The sequence below is a fragment of the Asterias rubens genome, chromosome 20 (genome assembly GCF_902459465.1).
Source record: "Asterias rubens chromosome 20, eAstRub1.3, whole genome shotgun sequence".
NCBI lineage: Eukaryota > Metazoa > Echinodermata > Asteroidea > Forcipulatida > Asteriidae > Asterias > Asterias rubens.
Window position 1 is genome coordinate 131,827 of NC_047081.1, and position 23,721 is coordinate 155,547.

At 40.0% G+C, this 23,721-nt stretch overlaps 1 protein-coding gene across 2 annotated transcripts in view; it reads right to left on the reverse strand.

Annotated features, from left to right (window-relative positions):
- Positions 1-23,721, reverse strand: part of LOC117303592 (tachykinin-like peptides receptor 99D) — a 34,896-nt gene that overhangs the window by 4,515 nt on the left and 6,660 nt on the right. The window contains exons 1-4 of one of the 2 annotated variants that reach the window (XM_033787799.1): positions 14,877-14,936; positions 13,064-13,992; positions 2,584-2,997; positions 917-1,126 (exon numbers count right to left, since the gene is read on the reverse strand). In XM_033787799.1, coding sequence (XP_033643690.1) covers positions 917-1,126; positions 2,584-2,997; positions 13,064-13,525 — 1,086 coding nt within the window. In that variant the 5' untranslated portion in view covers positions 13,526-13,992; positions 14,877-14,936. Of the gene's footprint in view, positions 1-916; positions 1,127-2,583; positions 2,998-13,063; positions 13,993-14,876; positions 14,937-23,721 lie in introns of those variants that run through there. The other variant, XM_033787798.1, reaches the window with a different exon arrangement.

The following is a 23,721-nucleotide window of genomic DNA, read 5'->3' on the forward strand; positions in this document are numbered from 1 at the left end:
GTAAACAGATCTGGGCAGCTAAATGCATAGCGATGTTTTTAAATCGAAGTGAATCTTGATTGATTAAAAACGTTGTATCCATAAACAACTGCGTTTAAATTCGTAGCCTAATAAGGCAACAGAAAAACACCGACTTTTAATTCGTCTTGAGTTATTTGTATATATCTCGCCTACCCGTATTATCATAACAATAATTGTTCACATTTTCAGGAAGGGGCTTTCTGGAGATGATATAGTTTAGGAGTTCGCTGCAGTTTCGGTCAGGAGCTAGGCATGTGTGACCTCGGCAGTTGCTTTCAGCTTGTTTATAGTGTTGTGGTATCTCTGAGTTATCTGTGACTGCTAAAGTTGCTTTCAGTCGTGTAACTGATCACCCGATTCGACAAGTCTCTTTTATTTAAAAGAACATTAATATACAACATCGAATTCCCAAGGCGCTTTCGATGAAAAATAGTCCCTCTTTAAAAATCAGTCTCATTGGTCGAGTATAGAGTTTCTTCTGATAAACCGGGAGAGAAGAATACACACAAAAACACGACGCCAAGTCCTACTCAATCTTAGAAAAAAGGCATTGCAGAATTCCTTAGTGGTCACTTTTCCCGGAAGTTGCTGATTTTATCCAATCTATGTCTTGATTAATGCTTTATCTGACATAACTCCCAGGAGACTAGACTTACCCTCAAGTCGCTCGGCCAACTCTTCCAAATGGATTATCAAGATTGCCATTCAGAACCAAATAAATAACCTACTGCTTCCTTACATACCGACTAATCATTCAAGGAGATAAATAAAGGTTTAGGAAAGAGTAGAACATCATTAATTTCAAGCTCAAAAATGTCAAGCCGACTCACTAGGGAAATAGTGTGCCATTGGCGTTTCACACTCCCCTACGACGCAGGCCTCAGTGAATACTCACCCGGAAATTGTCATTGAAGAAACCGAAGACGATTGGATTCATGAAGCTATTTGCCATGCCGAGCCAATGACCACAAAAGAAGTAGACGAAGAAGAAGTTTGGGTACAGACTGACTAATTTAAAGTTGGTGATGACGATCAGAAGATAGAGGTAGAGGGGGAACCACGAACCAATGAAGAGAAAGACGATCACTACTAACATCTTAATCACCTGAAATAGAGAACAAAGGATTGGCTAATAATTCAAGAAACACCACCAACATCCACACAGCTTTGTGTTGTGCGCTGTGTGGATTTGTTCTGTACAATTAGGACAGATAACACTGTGTGGACATGAAGTCCACATTATGTTTCAAGTCCCTACTTTATGTTTCAAGTCTTTTGGTCTCAATCTCACGTCAACATTTCGTACGTGCATCAAAATACCCAACCCCACAGTATACAATCTTCATGTGGTAAGGGTTGGTATAGCTATAATTCGCAATATAGGTTTATGCTAATTTGATTCATTAATCCGCTCATGAATAATCAAACCCGACGTATCCATTACAAAATGCCGTGCCTGGGAGCTCAAGTCACCCTGTAAGTTCTTAGCTTGAGGGGTCGTTTGGACTCGCTACCCTGGTTTGATCTTTTGATCTTTATCAAGGCCGGTGAGGCAGGAGATTCTGTCTCCCGGATATTTTGTCTCACGGAAAAGAACGATTAAATAAAGAGGGTGTCGAGCGCCGGAGGGTTTTTAAATAATTCGGATTTCATAAAAGTTGTATTCTTTTCAATTGCATCGCTGCAGCAGGTCAACTAACTCTGCATAATGTTTTATTTCTCTTATTTGAAGAGAAGAATATTCACGTTATTCCGCCAAATACATGTACTTTGGATTTTTGCCATAATATTATGCAGATTGTCAAAGACGGGTTTTTTTTCTTTTCACTATTAAAAAAAAAATCCAGGCCTATACGTGTGTAAATGGTTGGTGCACCACTGCGTTGTTGACTGTTATTCGTGAAAAGATTTCCCAAGATAGTCAGACCAAATCAAAGACATTGCAACTGTATAGAATTTGGACTCAATCTTCACATTGCATTCTGAAGAATCTTCCACAAGAAATCCAAGTGGGGTGTGGGGGGGCGGATAGAGAGATAGAGGGAGAGGGGAGAAGCAAAAAGCTACGCAAAGTCGCCCCTAGAAAGCTCGCCCCCTACATGTTCAAACTCGCCCCCTAACAATGTCTCCCCACATATTCTCCCACTTGCTGGGGGCGACTTTGCCGGAGGGCGAGATTACTTGTTTTCCAGACTGTGACGTTGCTTTGTGTAATAAGCCGAAGGCAGAGTACGCTAGTGACAATACGTTTGATTTGTCCATTGGTCACAACGGGATCAGAATGGTACCAACTCACGAACACAAAAGGAAAGAAAGTTTCATGTCAGGGTGATCTCTTAAAAGCTGCGGGGCATTTCTGCAGTTCTAATCAGCAGGAAGAATAAAAGGTAACTCCATATGACGGGATTCAAAAAGGTTTTCGGGATAACTGAACAAACCTCGTTAAATCTTTGAATAAATGCACAAAATAGTGAATATCCTGACGTCTTGACTTCCTTGAGTCTTTCTCTTAGGCTAAGTTGCATTTATACCATTGGGTCATTTTCAGTTTTTTCAACCTACCCTTCTTTTGGCTTTCTGGTGGCAAGCATCTCTCAAATGATCGGCGTTCCCAGGTAGATTCCGTCCCCAGAGTTTCCGTCCAACCACACTATAAGTGAATGAGAATATGACCAGGGGGACGACGTAAGTTGCACCCATATTAAAGATCTCGTAGCCAAACTCGAGGTTGGCATCTGGCCAGTGCTCGGTACAGACCGTTAGCTGGCGCTCTCCGTAACACCACTCGTAACGTTTCGACCTCGCTAGAATCAGTTGGACCATTCCCATCATACAAGACGCCAACCAGATACCCGAAATGACGAGGATGGTTTTTGTGTTAGACCTGGCCATACGTGCCTTTAGAGGGCGCACTACTGCAAAATAACGGTCCACGCTGACTGCAGTTAATGTGAAGACACTCACGCAGATAACAACCTAAAAAATACAAAAATAAAAAACATCAATATTCTGCCATTTTTAAATCTTTGAAAATAGCTTGCCCTAGGAAAAACCTTTGATGTCCTTAAAGCAAATATCTTTCTAACATATTCTGACTATGTGCCTGTGTGACTTTTGCTGACGTTAAAGGCATCCACAAAAAATCTAAAATATTTCCCATATTTTCTCGTTTTTCAACCACGTGACTCTTGAAATGATTGACAAATGAATGCCTAACAGATGATACAATAAATCAAACACGAACAAAATGTCATTCGAGCTACATGCAGGTATTCAGAGCAAAACTTTAAGAGTCCTTTTACATACAAGTTTTCTCACTTATGATATCGAGCTATAGTTTTCATATACCGCCTCCGGCAGGAACCGACCTGGCATGTAATTACTCCAACCTGACGATTACGGACTCGGATTCCACCGTCTTTAGGAGTCGATACCCTTGATCTAGTTAACACCTGTTTCGACAACACTCACAACCCTAAGTGTTTCCGAACAATATGATGTTTCCCAGCAGGGTATCTGGGAGGAAGGTGAAAACAGAACCTGACACTCCAAGTGACGGGACAGTGGCAACATCCGACAATTTACGTCATTCGATGAAAAAAGAACCATCGCTCAAATTGAGGTGAACCTCACACTGTTTAAAACTTCTCAGAAAACGTATGAACCTCATCTAATCCAACAGGTTCCAATGTAACAATCTGTGACCAACTTTTACCCCCCCCCCCCACAACCCGCCCACAGTTTGGCCATAAACACGCGAGGCACTGAACGTTAACAATCAAATTGTTTTAATATTAGGTGTGAAGGGAACCTAATTTTCGTGCTTTCGATCGCGAAGGTAACAATTATCTTTCACTCCCGCAGCAATCCCATCTCTTTCTATAATATTGTACACATCTCTCCAACGCTCCTTCATTTTTTGGGACGTTCAGGAAACCTGAGTAGTGCTACAACAAACACCTCTCAGTTCTCAACATCTTTGATGTTTAACGCCTACCTCAATACAGATAAAGGTCTACAGAGATTTTATTTATCTATTTATAAAACCACCAAAGGCTCGTGTTCCATTTCCCCAAAGTTTCCTTAAATCCGAACTAAAAATCCGAACCGCGTTGAAGATTAATTGAACTCAGTAAATGGCTCGAATTACGTCGTGTGTTTCTTTAATAGTGGGTCCGTGTTAATGTGTACGGGTTGCGCATTAAGAGCCAGTTTGGGCTACTTTGGGCTGTGCTCCCCAGTCGATGACTCGGCGCCCTTTAGACGTACCTTCGCTGATGGAGGCGTGAAGCTCACATCTCAGGTTTCAAATACACGATCGAATCACTTAAGATTCGCACATATTTAAGATCCGTTCGGGTGAATTTTGACGATTGTTAAGACTAGTCTCCGCTTTCTATGTTCAGATACAATTAACTTTGTGATTTGTTCAACCTTTTCATTGTGGTTATTGACAACAGATTATAGTGACGTCAACGTGTGCTGACTGTGTTTAGAATGACGTGTTGGTGCCCCTTGTTTTATTGTAGAAAAATAAGCACTTCTTACAAAACAAACCGCCAAGTTGGGAATCACTTAATCGCATTTTGATATCTTTATTTTGTGCTGCTGCCGTGGGAGACTATCAAAGTATAAACGTAAATAAAACCATCACTTGAACAAAAATAATCCTCAAACAACTCCGACTGTCTCGGTGTTATCATCCATTGTGGCTTCGAGTGGTACATTTATTATATAAATATTTGCTCTATGGTTTAAATTCGTCTCGGGTAAAAGAACGATCCGAAGATCGCCTCGGGAGATCAGCACAGTGCGAAATACAAACAGTCAAGTTTGTATAACGCCACAGTCAACCTTTTCTACTGTGAGAAACTGAAATTACTACGGATACAACACCGTGGTTGCTGCAAGTATAATACATTGGTTGATGATAAGGTGAAAGTACATTGCTTGCTAACAAACTAAGCAAAATAAATAAAAATACCAGTCAAAACGTACATCACATGGCAGTTCAGCTGGTAACGTGTTTCTACGTACATCACATACCAGTTGAGCTGGTAACCTGTTTCTGCATACATCACCAGTTGAGCTGGTAACCTGTTTCTGCGTACATCACATACCAGTTGAGCTGGTAAACCTGTTTCTGCATACATCACACACCAGTTGAGCTGGTAACCTGTTTCTGCAAAGCAATATTTGCTGGCAAATTTGTAGCTTGTGTGCCCTTAACTTGTGTGTTTTTAATGAGTTTTTGTAATAGGGCCATGCAGCTTTTAAATAATATCTCTCATTCAGAATTTGTTATACAATGGTTGTTTTGTGGCATTCACTGTAGTAATATTATTCGATAATCACTTTCTACAGTTTTTCTTTTACATTAGCACATCCGTTCAATAAACTCACCGTCGCTACTCACACTATTCTTTCATTTCGTTTCTTTCATCACAATATTGTTCTCCTGAGATTGATAAGAAAGTATAACTCTCATCAAATATTTCATCAATCTTAAGATGAATGAAGGCTGCTTCTGAGCTACAGAAACTCTCATCGGAGACTCTGTTTCCTCGGAATCTTGTTTCAAAGTGATGAAACAAAACAAATCCCAAAACAGAGAAGGTTTAGAAACTGGAATCAAGAGGAGTTAAAGAATTCCCTAAAGTAGTAAGGATTGAGGCAAGGCTATCGGCAACATTAATATTGTCTTTCTTTTCTTAAAGGTATTAAGATAATTAAAGTCAATGGTTTAGGGAAAATGAAACGAACTTAAAAACGTGACCATTGATAATAGTGTCGGAAAAAAGACTGGTCCCTGTAATAATGAGCAGAGTGGCTTACATATACGGTTGTTATTGTATACATGGATTACACAGTCTTGTTATCAACAAATTGACATCAAGGTGACAAATTAAGAATAGGGGCGCAATTGTTGACAATAATTATTCAGCTATAATGTTGATGATTGATATCGAATGCATGGTACATCGCAGATTGACAACACGAATTCTTAAACGAGAATCTGAAAACAATTGGCTTGTCGTTAAACGCAAGTACTCAGTACACCCCGTCACTACATAATAAATAATATTGAGCAGCTCAAACTGTGAGTGGCTTCGTAACTGAATATCAGTTTACGACAAAAATAGCGTTTCCCTAGGAGAAGTGTTCCTAGGGGCAACGTCCGCTCTCTTCCCCGGGCAGATCGCTGCCTTTTCCCATCAGTAGTCCCAACCAATCGGCTCATCAAATGCATCCCGTTAAATATCCAAACATTGCAAAGCGCATTGTACACACAGATTACCCGTTAAAAAAACGAGCTGCAAGTTTAGAAATTCTAAACGTGGATTATTTTCCTCTTTTGCTACACTTTATGTGTGTTGAAGTAGACAACTGAGTAGAGGGTGGGATAAAGTTACTGTTCCTTACCATAAATGAGGTGTTTTTCTGGTTCTAGGACACTCCATTTCCATTTTCTACTTTAAACTGTTGCTAAGATGTCGTGCACTTTAGTTTGCTCACTTGTTTGTTATCTTATCTCTGTGTGTCATGTTCAGTACGGCTCGCAGTGGGTTCACACGCAGGTGCGAGTGTCCCGTTGATACGAATATTATTCCATAATGGACAGACGCCCGTCCAATATTAAATTTCAAAAACAAAAACTTAACTGCAGAGTCGAGTAGGGGGTTATGTACATAGTGTAGTCAACGGGCCCTTTTCGAAACCACGTCTCGGCTGGGCCTTAGACTCCGCTAGTTATTTAGAAAACAAGCGCTTCCCTTTGTAATTACGGGTCTGCAACCACTTGGACGCATAGCCCTAGCCGGAGCCCAAACTCAAATCGTAGTTTCGAAAAGACCATAATAGCGACGTGCAACAAGTTTGAGTTAAGCAATCTATTAAAACATTCAGACTTGCAATGGAAGCAAAATGGATGGGGGAAAAGTTTGTGTAGAAAGTGAGCATGCCTGAGAATGATTTGGAGCAGTTCTTATTGTAGATAACAGCTACAAATTGATGTTTTGCTCCCGTTGGAAAACGTAACAAAATTCCCCGACTTCCTCAACTATTAAGTTATTCAATGCCTGTTTAATGTTTAAATTGTTTTGTTTTTTAAACTGGCGGCTGTAGATAAATGGAAATGTAATACAGTGCACACGATTACGACCCTTTAAACTTGTAGATTATTCGTCAGTATCGTAGTCTTCTATATGTTAATCTACCGTTAATCTAGTCAGGTTTGCGGAATTTGATTTGGTAAATTAAAATATTTTCCTCGCTGTTTTGACCTGAAATGGGGTCTTTCACCTTTAGGGTCCTTCGTTCACGGACATTTTTCTTTCTTCTATTTTTTATTATTTATTTTTTACGTGTAGTATAGAACAGCTTATTTTATGTTTTCATAAGTAAATTTGTAATAATTTGGGTTTGTACAAAGAAGGGGATTTTGAACCTGCGACCACCGAGTCAAGGCGGGGCGCTCTACCAACTCAGCCATCTAACCAGTATATTGCATTGCTACTGTCATTGGGAGGATTGTAAGTCATCTAGCCAGTATATTGCATTGCTACTGTCATTGGGAGGATTGGAAGTCATCTAGCCAGTATATTGCATTGCTACTGTCATTGGGAGGATTGGAAGTCATCTAGCCAGTATATTGCATTGCTACTGTCATTGGGAGGATTGGAAGTCATCTAGCCAGTATATTGCATTGCTACTGTCATTGGGAGGATTGGAAGTCATCTAGCCAGTATATTGCATTGCTACTGTCATTGGGAGGATTGGAAGTCATCTAGCCAGTATATTGCATGGCTACTGTCATTGGGAGGATTGGAAGTTGAGCTTGGGCTGTAAAGACTGTGCGTATAAGAAGATGATATTGTCAATTTGTGTTTTAGTGGTCTCCCAATTCTGTCGATATCTTTGTTCGGGGTGCCACTCGGACGCCATTATCGGTCATATCTAGAGGAGTTCCATTTTGACGTGTTCATTTATAACCCGAGGGTGCTTGCTATGGGTTTACAATAAACTTAGAGATTCACAAAGTAGCTCGGGTATCAATTTACAGCACTGCCTATAACATATCCTTTCGTCATATTTTATAATATGATTGCCTGTATAACCAAGTAAAGGGTTTGGAGCTATATTAAGTTGCCTGTTAGCCAACCAATCTTGTTTGGTGGATAAATGACAAGACGAGGTAAAGTAAATACTAGGGTATAATATCACTGGATGTATAATATGAGTGTGTATCCCTGGCGTGAGATTGAGTTACTAACAGTGGTGTTTGAATAACCGTTTCCCAGTCTTGTTTAGTCTTGGAATAGACGCTTACTGCAAACTTGACTGTTTGCTTAAATCGAGGATATAGGAGTTGTGTATGTCAATCTGTAATTGAAAATGATATATTTGGGTATTTCGCCGATGGGTACAGTTGGAGAAGAAAGCAACAACTACTAATACTTTATTGGTGACTGGTTAACTGTATTGACGGACTTGTGGCAAGCCTACTTTATAACACTACGGTGTCCAATTCAGGCCACTTCGCTGCAGCTCTAATTCAAATTACTGACTTCTGTCACGACCACGACACATGACATGCACGCATGGCTTGGACAGGTTTCGTGAGTTTTGCGCTCACTGAAAAACATCGACTTGTGGCGAGACTAATCTCATATCACTACGGTTTCTTATCTTTTCGCTTCAGACAAATTGTTGATTTCTATCACGTCTGCATATGGCACGTATCTTGCAATCCAAGTCAGCGCGTGGCTTTTGAGTGTTTGCATTCTGTGTAACGTTTACTCTACGAGGTGCCAAAGTTGGTTTGCGTCATTGCACACAAGTCCTGTTTGCAACACGTCATCACCGCGTGTGTGTTAAAGTTCAAATAAAAACGGTTATAGCTCAACAAAACCGCTGGAATAAAGTGCCCTTTAGTAAAACAAAAGAAAGGGTGTTTTGAACCCAGCGAGTTGACCTTTGATGACGTAGTTTTCGCCAATTTTTAAATTTGGCGCGCGGATACGCCATCATTTGTGCCCCCTCCCCCCTCCCCCACCTAACGAATGTTTTTACCATCGATTGTCTAAATGGGAATTGAATAACCTCATTGTGACAACAAAATCCTTCACAAATAAATCAACTATTTATTATAGTTTTTCTGACCTACTTGGTAGAAAACAGGTCCCAATATTTTACCTGGATTCCCTGTTCGTAAAAGTTTGGTGATACAAACGAAACAATCACTCTAATATCATGAATTAAGATTCAATTTAGAGCTAGGGAAATTCATGTCATATCATGTTACTTCATCAGTCCATACCGCTCCATTGAGTGGCAATAAAATAAGGCCGAAAACATTGCATCATGAGTTAGAAACACATTGTTGTTCTTTTATGTTGGCTCACAACGCGTCCGACTTCGGCCGCTGCCCCCCCCCCCCCCCCCCCCCCCCACGGCCCTGGTGGGAAAGTTTGCAGCGTAGAGAGGGTCAACAGCTTGTCGGAAGCTAGACGGTGCAAATCTTAAGCACAAGGAGTCCTTAAAGTGTAACGCAACCCATCTTTGAAGGGCCATTTCCCCTCTCCACCTCCCAAAAAGGAGGTCAAGAAAACGGGCAGCCGAAACACTTCAAGGTTCGCAATAAGATTCTGGGAACGTGACATGTAACCTCCCTTTAGGGGTATTGGGCCTCATGGTCCCTCAACATCATCACCCCCAACAAACAAACAAACCAAGTGTGCCAGCATTGTGACCCGTCAGTCTCATTTATCTTGACTGGTCACTCCTTATACAACAACTCGTCGCTTTGTCAGCTTGAAACTGTGCACACAATATTCATCATTGCAAAATCTTAAGCGAGTCTTAAGCACCCATCTTTAAAGTTGATTTAAATACAAATTATTCTGAAAGGCCGTGGGGTAAGTTAAGCCGATGAGCTTTGTACATCGGTAAAGCTTGACAATTTAATACGGTTTGGTTTTTTTGGAATAAGTCTTTTTTAAATTAGCCATAGCTTGTGCTTGTTTCATGGCACGCGAAGCCATCCCATCATTGAAGGATTACTTGTCTAAAATTAATAGTAAAGATAATCTTGAAAGATAATCTTGGTTAGGGGAGGGGGGGAGATGGGTTTACTTGCCCGAAACATAACCCAGAGACAAATATAAGTAAAACGATTTCTAATCATCGTTTCCGGCCTCATCCTGGAGGCAAAACATTTCTCCTGTCGACGAGTGGAGCACCGCAGCTCGAAACGTCAACAACTAACCTTTCAGAACCATATAAAATATCATTCTGTGTCATGGCTTATGTATAGGACCTTTCTTTTCTGTCATCTCAATTACTACTGTACTCGGGGGTTACGCGTTTCAAGTTTCATCACCACTTAGAGAAATGGGGAGGGTGGAACGTCTGGACAAACAAAAACATGATTTGAAAATTAAAGTCATTCCGAATTGGTTTTAAATGTCATTCAAATTCACTGAGCATTTCATATCATCCTTGATCGCACGTCGAAGCAAACAGACCGTGTAAAGTGCCAAGAAACATAAAAGATGAACAAATAAAGGGGAAGCTAGCGAGAAGTAAAATGAAAAAATATTTCCCCAGAAGGTTGAAGCTGATAACTTATTCCAATGTTTTTGTTTTTCGGTTTAGCTTGTGTAAATTACTTGAGGCTACGCGTCTATACGACTGAATAATTTAATATTTTGACATTTAACTGTGCTGAAAGCAATTATCACCCCAAATAATTTCTGGATTGTTGTTCTAACAATTCATCTGGAATAATGTTTTTCTAATTCATAGAGGGAAACGGTGCATCCAGGGGGATGAGGACCACTAGGGGATCGAGGTTGCCCAGAGGGCTTGTCGATTTAAAAACAATTGTATTTATCTGATATTTTATATGATAGGAAGAGAAAGAGAGCATCAACTAAAAAACCTACTCTCCGAAGCCAAAGGCCCCCGCCCGACCCACACACTCGCACACTAATATATTTCATTATTTCTGTCGACCAATACTGATTTGAGGTCTTCTCTTTTCTCTCCCATTGGTTTGCAACGCCCGAATTGGTTTTCTACCTGTAAGCGAATTGAGGGCGCCCTTACTCTCCAAAACACCCTGCTACCTTATGTTAAAGTCCTCTGTTTCAACAGGCTTAGAAAAGCTCATTCAAAAACATTTATATCGACTTTGTTTCCCATTGTTTGGACGCAAATGTTTTCTTCAAGGCAAAGTATCCTTTTGTTGCTGCAACCGTTCGATTGTTTTGATCCTAGATATAAAATAAATTACAATAAAAGTTAATTAAAAAACATCTGAAGGCTTCATTAAATTTTTGTGATATTGCCACGCAGGAAAGACAGTCCCTCACCGAAAACACAATTGGGAAGTTCGTGGGCTAACATCAAATAGGTAGTGGGAGTCCGCACAACCGTATGTTATTAGCTTAGTCATAAATCATTCATGCAGCCAAACGCAATCAACCCCAAACACCAGAATGTTTCAGTATTGTAGGAGATTGCCGTAAATTGGACAATCCAGTCGGCAGTATGTTTGAGGTCAGTTAACTTGAGTTTATACAAGGTTTGTCCCACTTAACGGAGAGGAGTGTGATAGGGACCTTGTGTTAATGATTGGGCTGGGCTGGCGTATGTTTTAGGGACATTGTAAAAGTATGTATGGTGAATGCCCAGCCATGTATAACGAACAATATGGTAGCCTTTCCCTTTACCACAGTGTTATAGTGGGTAATTAAGTCACATTATGTAACGCGATCTATCGCGTTACTTTGGGTGTATTGAATACAAGTTACATTGGCCACTAGTCACACGTAACGTGCGTTACTCATCACTGACTGATGAGTAACTCATGTTACAATACAATATCATGCATTACATTGGTCACGTGTTACTCCATCTCATTGGCCACTAGTCACACGTAACGTGCGTTACTCATCACTGACTGATGAGTAACTCATGTTACAATACAATATCATGCATTACATTGGTCACGTGTTACTCCATCTCATAGATCAAGTGTTACTCACGTTACATTGATGACGTGTAACTCACGTAACACTAACAATACGTCCAAGCATGGAGGAAGAAACCCTCCATGGTCCAGGCATGAAAGAATATTCAGAAAACACAATCTGATTCTCATACTCAAATTTTGGGCCATAAAAACTCATGTTTTGTTCCATACCGCATGACTTCGAAGTGAATCGCTTTTTACTTGAACCGAAAGTTGTTATTACCATTAGTTTTACGTGTTTTCACGTTTGTTGTACTACTCATTTATTCAGTCGTCTTGGTAAGTAAGCTATATAACCTTTCTACAAGATGAGACGACATGTTTGGTCATAAACAAGTCGACACACCATCCTGGTGAAACATTGCAGTAAGTCTACTTCATTTACTTGAATGGATTAAATCATTGTTTGGATGGCACTCACAGAGCTCCGTAGAGCAAGATTCAATTACGTCGTTGCTGAGACTCAAAGAGATTGTCAAAATTGCCTTGGTGAAAATTCAATTATACGAAGTCTCAATGTTTTAAGAAGAGAACTTTCATTCAAACCTTTCGACCAACAAACTGATTTCATTCAATTAACGGAGTGGCGTTTTAGTGAAAACAGACTGAACGGTAATGTTTTTCAGGGTCTGACAAGACAGATCTAACCTTTAAGAATTTAAAAAGAAAGATAACTAATGTGTTGTTTGGAAGAAAAATTAGCACACTCGTGCAGAACATAGTTTCCAAGAAATACATTTATGTCAACTGTCTTTAGAATACCCCCCCCCCCCACCCTCCCGCTACCCCCCCCCCCTCCACAAGGTCTCAAACAGTTAGTTTTTGGTGCCCGGCTTTGTAGGCCTGTTTGGAAATAGTTGCCACCTAAAGATCATTATCAAGTATATGGAAAACTTAGAAGGGGCACTAAGGCCAATACCAGGGCAATACCAGGGCAATAAAGGTCTCTGTAACCGTTTTACAAAAACGGAAGAAATAATTGATTAAATATAAAACTGAACTAACCTGCTGAATGAAGAACACAAACGTACATGGGAAGGCACCGAAGACCCAATCTTCATTCATGATGTAGACAAATGTAAACGGCATACAGACTATTGCAGTTAGGAGATCAGCTACCGCTAGATTCACCAAGAAATGGTTGAGATCAGTCTTAGCTCTCGCTGAGAAGCCAAGTACAGCAATCACGATCACGTTACCGACAACAGAGAGGAAAATAGTCAAGGAGTACACGGCGATAATCAACGAGCGCGCGGTGCTGTCTTGAATTCCGTACTCCAAGTCGCAATAATCATCCCCTACCTCGCTACTCATGGGTGTAGTGGGGCCTCCCGACGCGTTGACACCCATCACATCGTAAGAGCTGTTCGCAGACTGGTGGTAACGAGGATGGGTGAAGTTTGCTTTCATAATATCATCCAATGCAGTGCCGAAAATGACTGGCAGGAGTTTTTCTTCGGCAGCCATGTTTGAACTGAGAGGAACCTTCAGTCCAAAATATCTCAGTCAGTTTCCTTCAACTACGTTGAACATCGATTGTACATCGATGGTAAAGTAAGCAGTATATCTGAAGATGTGGGATGCTCTGAAATGAGCGAACCTTTATGCAAGAACGTCCTCAGTTCAAACTGAAGTGTCGTGATATTCAAGTGAAGAAAACACGCCTCTCTCTCCACACACGCAGCTAAAAGACGTTCACGTCAAGTGATTGGGATACTGCGCGCAAGTCAAGTAGATCGTCCGATGTTATGGTGTCCCTTTATAAGATTGAAGTTTGATGCATTATTGCTCCTCTTCGTCGTGAAGTCATCCCGTTGCTATGACAACATGACTATAATTATGTTCCATTTTGGCCCAAGGGTGTATGGATTATAACTCTCGCTAACGCTCTATGGAGGAGCCTGGGGGTATCGAAGCAACAGTTTGAGGTTAACCTGCAAAGGGGAAATTAATAAGTATAAAAAAAGACATGAGATAACTGGATTAGGTGTTATACGCCATTTTTCGTTAAAACGAGCCACTGCTTAACCATCATTTGAGTAGCTTTATTCTGAAAACTGGAATGATGTGCTTGTAATACTCAACGTTTCAAGCCGAATGTTGTGCTTGTAGTCGGGGGACTGCTCGAAATCAACTAGAGACGAGGCTTAGTTTCTTCTATTGATATCACGTCTCTAGATTGCAATCTTGTCGCCCTGACGACCAACATAACATACTCTTAGGAACAAAAACTCAAGGAAATTATTGACAGTATGTCAGTGCAAATCTAGTATTTATTTATTCTAAAATGTTCAGACATTTACACAAGGAATACAAGTTGAACAGGGGCTGTCAAGGTTTTATACAAAAGCATGATAACTATCATCCAAAGATGTGTGCACTCCAGACCACTGCAAAGTGCAAACGATAAAAATAACACAATGTACTTATGACGGTGGGCGGAAAGGAAAACTAGAAGGAATTGCTGGTGGTACAAACACTGAATGTGACACTAAGGCCGTGTCCGAAACGGCGACTTTGGCTACAGCTACGGCTAGATCGCGCGCGTCTGCCTATTCTTCAACACTGGTAGACGCGCTGATCTAGACGTAGCTGTAGCCGAAGTCGTCGTTTCGGACACAGCCATAGTATGTCACTTAGAACGTTTGTCTGAAGGGCCGTCACAGATTTGTCCTTCGAAAATATTTTACTAGAATAGGCCTAAGAGCAATTTTTAAAATGGCTGTCGTTATTTACCCTTTCTACCTATAATTATTTCCAATGGCCGAACCTATGATTACCTTACGGCCAAATATCTTTCTAATGCTATTTCTCATACCTTTCTCATGACTTCTCGCTGTCCCATTCAGAAAACAAAGCAATCATTATTTCTCATGACTTCTCGCTGTCCCATTCAGAGAACAAAGCAATCATTATTTCTCATGACTTCTCGCTGTCCCATTCAGAGAACAAAGCAATCATTATTTCTCATGACTTCTCGCTGTCCCATTCAGAAAACAAGACAATCATTATTTCTCATGACTTCTCGCTGTCCCATTCAGAGAACAAAGCAATCATTATTTCTCATGACTTCTCGCTGTCCCATTCAGAAAACAAGACAATCATTATTTCTCATGACTTCTCGCTGTCCCATTCAGAGAACAAAGCAATCATTATTTCTCATGACTTCTCGCTGTCCCATTCAGAGAACAAAGCAATCATTATTTCTCATGACTTCTCGCTGTCCCATTCAGAAAACAAAGCAATCATTATTTCTCATGACTTCTCGCTGTCCCATTCAGAGAACAAAGCAATAATTATTTCTCATGACTTCTCGCTGTCCCATTCAGAAAACAAAGCAATCATTATTTCTCATGACTTCTCGCTGTCCCATTCAGAGAACAAAGCAATCATTATTTCTCATGACTTCTCGCTGTCCCATTCAGAAAACAAAGCAATCATTATTTCTCATGACTTTTCGCTGTCCCATTCAGAGAACAAAGCAATCATTATTTCCCATGACTTCTCGCTGTCCCATTCAGAGAACAAAGCAATCATTATTTCTCATGACTTCTCGCTGTCCCATTCAGAAAACAAAGCAATCATTATTTCTCATGACTTCTCGCTGTCCCATTCAGAGAACAAAGCAATCATTATTTCTCATGACTTCTCGCTGTCCCATTCAGAGAACAAAGCAATCATTATTTCTCATGACTTCTCGCTGTCCCATTCAGAGAACAAAGCAATCATTATTTCTCATGACTTCTCGCTGTCCCATTCAGAGAACAAAGCAATCATTATTTTGTAACTTCCAAGACCAGGAACGGAACCTACACTTTGAGACAAAGATCGACCCGGGGCACCGAGAACATTCGGCCCAAGACAGTTCAAGACAGGAACTGTCCAAGACAAGTGTTAATCATAAATGCTAATATCTCCTGTATTCATGGGGGTTTCATCGTAAATGCTAATCATCTCCTGCATTCATGGGGGATTCAGAACCCTCAATCCCCGTATATTATTATTACTCATTTTGTTATGAAAGCAAAGCAAACATGAACCGTCAATGTGAATGCAAATAACACAAGTTCGTTTGATAAGACCGAGCTAGTAATACCTTACGAATATAAAATAGATTTTTATTGCAATTTGAAATACTAGAATGCGTTTTAATTTCGTTTGAGAGATCAGGGTGGCTTTATTCACACAGGAACAGGCGACTTTCAAGCTTTGATTAGCGCTGCAGAACGTTTGATTATTTTACTCAATGCTCATAAATATCAGTAACACAAAGGTGATCATTTTATTATATCTCCCCAACCATTGGTTCGGTAACATTATGACCGTGGTTCGGTAGGGTCGGAGGCAGCCAGAACACGTGATGAGCAGAATGTTGGAGAGCCGCTTAGTACAACGAGAGAGCCAATTTGCACAAATCACCCCCTGAGACTTTCAAGCATGCGCGGCCTTCATCTATCTTCTTTTGTTCTCTGAAATGTCATCTTCAAAGCTGGAGCAACAACATTGTCTGTCACCTTCTTGCAGACTAACGAGATTCAGAAAGACACTTCCCCAAGTTATCTGGAGCAGTAAACAGATAATTTATTTATTGCCATATTTTTACTTGTGGGTTACATAGCAACCTGTATCCATACTACAGACCTCTCTGCCGACCCCATAGTCAGGTCAAAGAAAGAATGGGATGTGCTAAGATTGCAAAATGAGGCTTGAATTATGTTGATGCACAAAATATAATGGATCAGAACTGATCAGAATTAGGTTAGTGGGATAAGTGCCCTAGCCATCCGGGCAGAGTTTTAAGTCTCAAACATAGTCAGTACGGTTTCCGGGTAAAATAATTATTAGACTTCCGCCTGGTGTATCTGCTCATGGGCATCAAAGCGCCCCTCCCCCCCCCCCCCCCCTTCAACTCATAATCGCAGCTACTTCCAGATCCAACTTTGAATTAATCATGACTTCCTCTGGAATTATTTCCAGACAAAATTAAAGCCTGAAGTAGAAATGAAATTCTTGGAAGGAAAGCGCCAATAGTAATACGATTCTTAAAGGCCCTGGTGAACACGACGTTTGGTAATTACTCTCTGAACCTCTGAAGTAACATAGTTTTAGAGAAAAGGGTAATTTCTCACTAATCCGAGATCTTGAGACCTGAAGCCTTTCTTAAGCACCAGAAAGCGCATAAATTAATGGTGTGCAACAAGGTGTTATTTCCTTCATTTTATTTAATCTATAATTGTTGCAACTCCAATGAGACAAATGTGCATAGATTTGTTATTTTATGCATAATTTGGGATACACCAAGGGGGATACTGGTCTTTGACAATTTACTAAACGTGTCTTTAAAGGTGAAGTATTGATCATCATTTAGTTCTGAAGTTCACAGGAATAAAAAGGTTCATATCAGACACAAAACGTTAAGCAGAGAAATATTTCCACCTGAAAAATAAAAACCTGTTAAAGTCGATACACACTTCATTTTCATAAGTCATTACCAAAAGTATACCCTTTAATCTATGGACTTGATCTAAAACTAAACATGTATCGACAAACATGGTGGGAGATGGTGTATTCGTTTGGTCCCGTACAGGGTCCCGTATGAAGGTGTGATTGCGTAATCTTCCAAGCAGGAGAATTGCGCCCTCCTTCTTCTTAATGCGTATTGTCTGTAGCTAGGAGGCTCTAGGTTTAATGCTTCTTGGCATTAATTCACAACGGATTAAATGTGTTGGAATGAAGTGGAAGTAGTCAGGTGCTTAGTTGCAGTGAACAATAAAGTAAAGACGTCTGGGGACACAACTTGTGTAGTTGACATACCTAGACGGGACTGGGTTACAAACCTGACTCGATTTGTGTTAATTTGGATATAAATGGCGCCGACGGCGAGCCACATTAAAACACGGTGTGCAGCAATCAATTTGCGCTTATAGTTTTACATTAAGACAGGTATGACGTACTGAACAGTCGATATCTTGGAATCGCCGATGAGGTGATTTGGGGGGTCGGGGTTGGAGTTAGGGATGGGGTCGGGGAGGGGCGGGGTGGAGGTTTGGGGGATTATTTTTTGCTCATTTAGTTGAAACATCATCATGGTACACGAATGTGCCGATCAGAATTACCGTTTTTACAAGAAAATTGGCTGGTTCAAATCTCGTGTAACTCACACTAAATCACATGATGTTGTTGCCTTCACACTGTGTTCGTGTGACTAGTGGTAACGTACTGTATCCAACAGTATTCGTCTTCGAGAAAGACTCTGCTCGAGTTGAAACTTCAAGCCATCAACTATTTTCAGTAAAGAGTATCCGCCTGCACGCGAGGTTTGCAAGTTTTCATTTACGTTTTGCATTAATTTCATCTCAGTCTTGAAACTGATAAAATTGTTCCTTCTTCGATAACTTATAATTCTTGATGCACTTTTTTAACGCTGAATCATGTCTTTTCATTTTTGTTTCCTCTATTTTGGTGGTTTACATAGTTAGAAAAAAATATTCCTTAAGCCTAGGCCTATAAACCATTTCTAAACAAAAAGCTAAAAGTTAAACTCAACTAAAATGAGGTTGTATTCATAATTTATACAGGTTTTATACAATGAAAATATTTTAGAAGGAGAAAAAAAAGACAATTTCCAGTTCAGATGCAATGTGCAATGTGATATTTTTATTTATTGTTGCTGTTTTAATGTCTACGGTTCATGTATGTTTTGTGCTATTTTTAATAACTGTATTTTAATGTGCAAATCGAGAAAGTGATTTTCATGCTGGGCATGACGAATACAAATCTAATCTAATCTAATCTAATCTAATTTGTGCTATTTTTAATAACTGTATTTTAATGTGCAAATCGAGAAAGTGATTTTCATGCTGGGCATGACGAATACAAATCTAATCTAATCTAATCTAATCTAATTTCCAGTTCAGATGTGACACAACGTATTGGTTTGTAACCGCTGAAGTCACTTGTTATTTGGTTATCCGGTTACGGCTATTCGATACTAGAAATCAATGAGTCTGCAAAAAACACTACACTTCACATTTGCTTCCAGGAAAAAACAACGTAAAAGAAGAAGAAGTGGATGAGTTCGCTACTCGAAACATGAAACTAGCCCAGGGGAAAGGTATTTTATTCCCAAAAATTCTTGCAATTTTTTCCTTCAATATTTCACGGACGATCATCTCGGAAATTGTTGGCGCCAAAAACCATCAATCATCCCTGAAACAACGTACACGCCAACTTTAAGTAATCCAGCCAGAAAGCATATAGGGGGGGTAAAATTCCAATCCTTGTGTTTCTGATCAGCAGGGTGTGAGTTCGGGTCCCAGTCGTGACTCAATGTGTCCTTGAGCAAGACACTTAACTGGGACGTAGGCTGTAGTGGTCCCGTGTGGTGTACAATGTACGTTAAAGAACCTAGTGCAATTAACGCCAAAGAGATGTGGTTTGTTGAGTCAAAATGAAGTTCCAGCTGTATTTTGCTAGTCCCATTAACTTATTCTTTTTATTTTTAGTTTAAAGCAATGCTTCAAAGCAAATACGGAACTAACTGTCATTTTCATACATCAACGGTAAATTTACAAACTTCGATACCTCTTATGTTGGCCAAACACTACAAGAATTAAGGTGTTTCTTATTAATAAATTTTATAATGGTTAAGGGAAAGTCCCAAGATGGATGTGATGACAAATGATAAACGATGTATCATCAGGTCGAGTGAGTACATGACAGCTCTTTATGACTGGGGGGGGGGGGGGGGGGCGGATGTGCCAAGCAAACAGAACCCACATTAAACACAATTATTTGCTAGATTTGTTGGCGTCGGGGTGAGCTCACAATAATTTCCTCGGATGGGATGACAAATTTTGTTTTTCTGGGAAATTAAATTAAGAGTAATATATCTGGTTCATCACAGATTTATCCCTTAAAAATATAGGTTCTTATAGCATAACAATCCATACTACTCATCCATCAAATTATAACATTTTTGAAAGCTGCTTGTTTTATTTTTCCAAAACGCAAGTATACGACAGCTTTATATATAAATATCGTTCTCCATATTCTCTGAGACTGTGTACCTTACTCCATGGTTGTTTAATCAAAGGCACAATTCAACCAATTAATCAAGTTGCCAAACAGGTTTAAGATCCGAGCTTTAACTTTAATAGGTTTGTCCTTCCCTTGATGTAACAGTGGGGTTTGAAAGTGTGGATTTATTTGTAACTGTCTTGTTTAGACAATTAACAAATGTTGACTTTATGTTTTAAGCCTTATCATTGGATTTTCATGATAATTATTGCCATATTTCATTTATAATCAAGGACTGACACGTCAATACGGTGTATAGAACACGCCATCTGTAAAATAAATTAACCTTCTTATAGCAAACTATACATTTTAATATCCCACGAGACATGACATAGGTTGGCCGTCACCACACAGCCACGACCGTGCTTATCCACCGTATCAATACCATATAACTCAACCAAATATTTGCACCACCCGGGGCACACCCCTCCAACCCACGTGGGTCAAAATCAACTTGACCATTTGACCCACGTGAAAACCATCTCTCTTAATCAAACGGTCATTATCAGGTTATAGATTGGGTGATAAGTAATCCAGGATGGAGAGACCTCGCTTGACTGAACTAAAATGAGATTTTCAAAATAACAACAGCGTGATGCGTGAAAAGGGTCAAGTCAACTTGAAGGAGTTGGATTGGAAGAGAGACCGACTGAGTCCATGATCAAATAATCATCCGACATCTTCAATGTTTGATTTGATTTGGGTAACTATGGTGTGTTGCGACAATCTGGCTGAAACTAATCCCTTTCTGGTAACACCCGATGTGCATATATTGGATTATTTAGAGACCACTGTGTACACAAGAGTTAAAATTTCCCAAATGGCATGACTTGAAAATATTCAAAATACTATAAATACATCTCAATCCTCCAAATCACCTCATGGAATTAGTATGTAGGCAAATCACAACTGCATAAACGAGTACGTCACTGTGACGTAACTTCTCTCCCGATCGCAACTGACCAATCACATTGAGAGCTTAAGCATATTATTACATGGAATTGAACATAATGTGGAAGTTGGGTAAACCTTGCATTATATACCACCTGCCAGTAAAAATAGCAATTGAATAATGTTTTAAACATAAGGGGCATATGCAATAGAAATAATACAATACTTAATTAGTCGCTGGTATTAGTGGCAAAGTGATGTTATTGAAGATAAAAATTAACAAACGTAAAGCACCAGTGATACCGATTATAAGGAAAACCATCATGAACAAGTTTGTTTTTAGTGCACGTTTAAAATCGTTGACAGATGACGTATTGGGATTATAAGCGACAGAATGATTCTATATTATAAGCGACAGAATGATTCTATATTATAAGCGACAGAATGATTCTATATTATAAGCGACAGAATGATTCTATATTATAAGCGACAGAATGGTTCTATATTATAAGCGACAGAATGGTTCTATATTATAAGCGACAGAATGATTCTATTTCTAGCGACCACAGAAAATATGACCAAATTATTATCACTTGAACTGAACTTTAAAAATAGTAATAAATATGACCATTTTGATACAGCTATTAGTGGCAACATAATATATTAAATTTTGTGTCTCGCTATTCATTTTCAAAGAAACTGCGGTCAAATTTGACACTAAGTCTGTTAGACGCCAAAAACTAACGACGTTATCAGAACTAGCCCATATCATAAAGCGAATTACCGGATAGCACTTTGGTGTTTCTAGTCACACTCTGTGTGTGCCTAAGGATTGTAACGACACTCTCGGGTTATTCCTGGCTTACAACGATCTCTAACGGTCATGTATTAATGCGATTAAGCTATGGACAATTTGCCTTTAAGAAAATCTTATTAAAAGGGTAGGCCAGGCTGGAATGGATTGTGTCTAAAGGCCAAGGCATTACGAGGAGCTGTCGTCCAGTGAGCGGCTGCTACCCGTTCATCTATCACTTCACCCATCGATGGACCGAGGCATGTGAACTTACCACCCCCCCCCCCTTACCAACCCCTTACCCGCGGTCACACATTGTAGCCATCTCTATCATGGAGATACAAAATGACCACAAGCTGTCAGAATAACTGCAAGTAGTGAACAACTGCAAACGAAGTGGCGTATCCAGAGATGTTCATGGAGGGGGAGTGGCTTGAGAGAGGGGATGCGGCAAATAAACTAATTCGCGCTTCTAAACTTTACATAGACAAATAATTCACAAGAATGTGTAACGACAGTTATAGTCGTGCTAGAACTATACTATGATTGTAACAGAACGATTTCTATAATAGCTCCACCATATCTTCAAACCTTACTTACATGTCACCAATATCTTATTTACTCGTTTGTGATGCAAAATTTTGAAGTAAACAATTTACAATGAGTTTTGATTTCAGGGTTTCGGGCAATTCTTTTCCCTGCTTGACCATCAAACACGCCTGGTTCATCTCTATCAAATTAACAGAGCAGAACGGAATTCTTAGGCACCGTGAATGTCGCCTTTCTTCCATTTTCTTCCAAAAAGAAATCTGTCAAAACAAGCTCCGTACATCGAGTTGACACATCCCATCCACACTTTGTTTGCCCCCCCCCCCCCAACAAACACAAAACCATTTTCACAAAGTCAATTAGTCAAGATGCTCTGTGAGACAGCTCGGACTAATTGCGCATTGGCGGATAATGGAACGAAGATCCAAGGGTGTTAATAGAGAGATAGCTCGCGGTAAATCAACCACTTTGGCCCGGCGCGCTCCCGACCAGCAAAGCCCTCAATTCACCGGAGATCTTATACAGAAAGGTTTCTCTATGGATACCAAGGCTCTTTTCTTCCATACTGACACCGATACATGGACTCTAAACCAAAGCAACTAATGGACCAAGCCCCTCTTCTTATCTTTGACCCATCACTTCTAGAGTCAGAAGAAGTGTCAAGACGACATCCAATAATCTGTGTTTGCTCGTCCTTTTAAAAGAAGCCGGAGGAGGGAAACAAAGATCCGATCTTTGTTTGGAGACGTAATGGAAGATGGAAATTGACAACGTGACAACTCGATGACCTCAATGATGGAACAGCCATAAACCGATGGGTCAAATTACAGTCAAAACACCCGGCCTCTCATGCCATTAGACCACTTTCTTGGAGTATGATGGGGAGGGGGGGGGGGGGTTAGGTCCATATTTAGACAGTATTGATTTTGATTTCATTTGATTATTGGTGATCTAGAATGCGAACCATTTGATGTGTAACAGTTCTTGTTGAAAGGTGCAATCTTGTCACACAATTTAGAATTAAAGTTTCTGGGGTCTGTTTTAGAGTGAGTTACGAGATTTTTAAGGAACAAATCGTTTCAAACGGTAGGGATTATTTTCAGGAGCAAAAGTTTTCCAACATTGGTGATCCAAGGCTTTGTTTGATGTGGATAATAAGAATAAATGTATTATGGTGTGGAGTTTTGGCTTTGAAAAGATCTGCAGGTGTGGTTTCAAGAAACATAGGCAAGGAGGGTACATTGATCTTTATGTGAATAATTACTTTGAGGGAAACTGACAGAGTAGCGGTCATTCATAGCAACCCAAAGAGCCGAGAGAAAGGCGTCTTTCAAGAATGAAAGCAATCTTC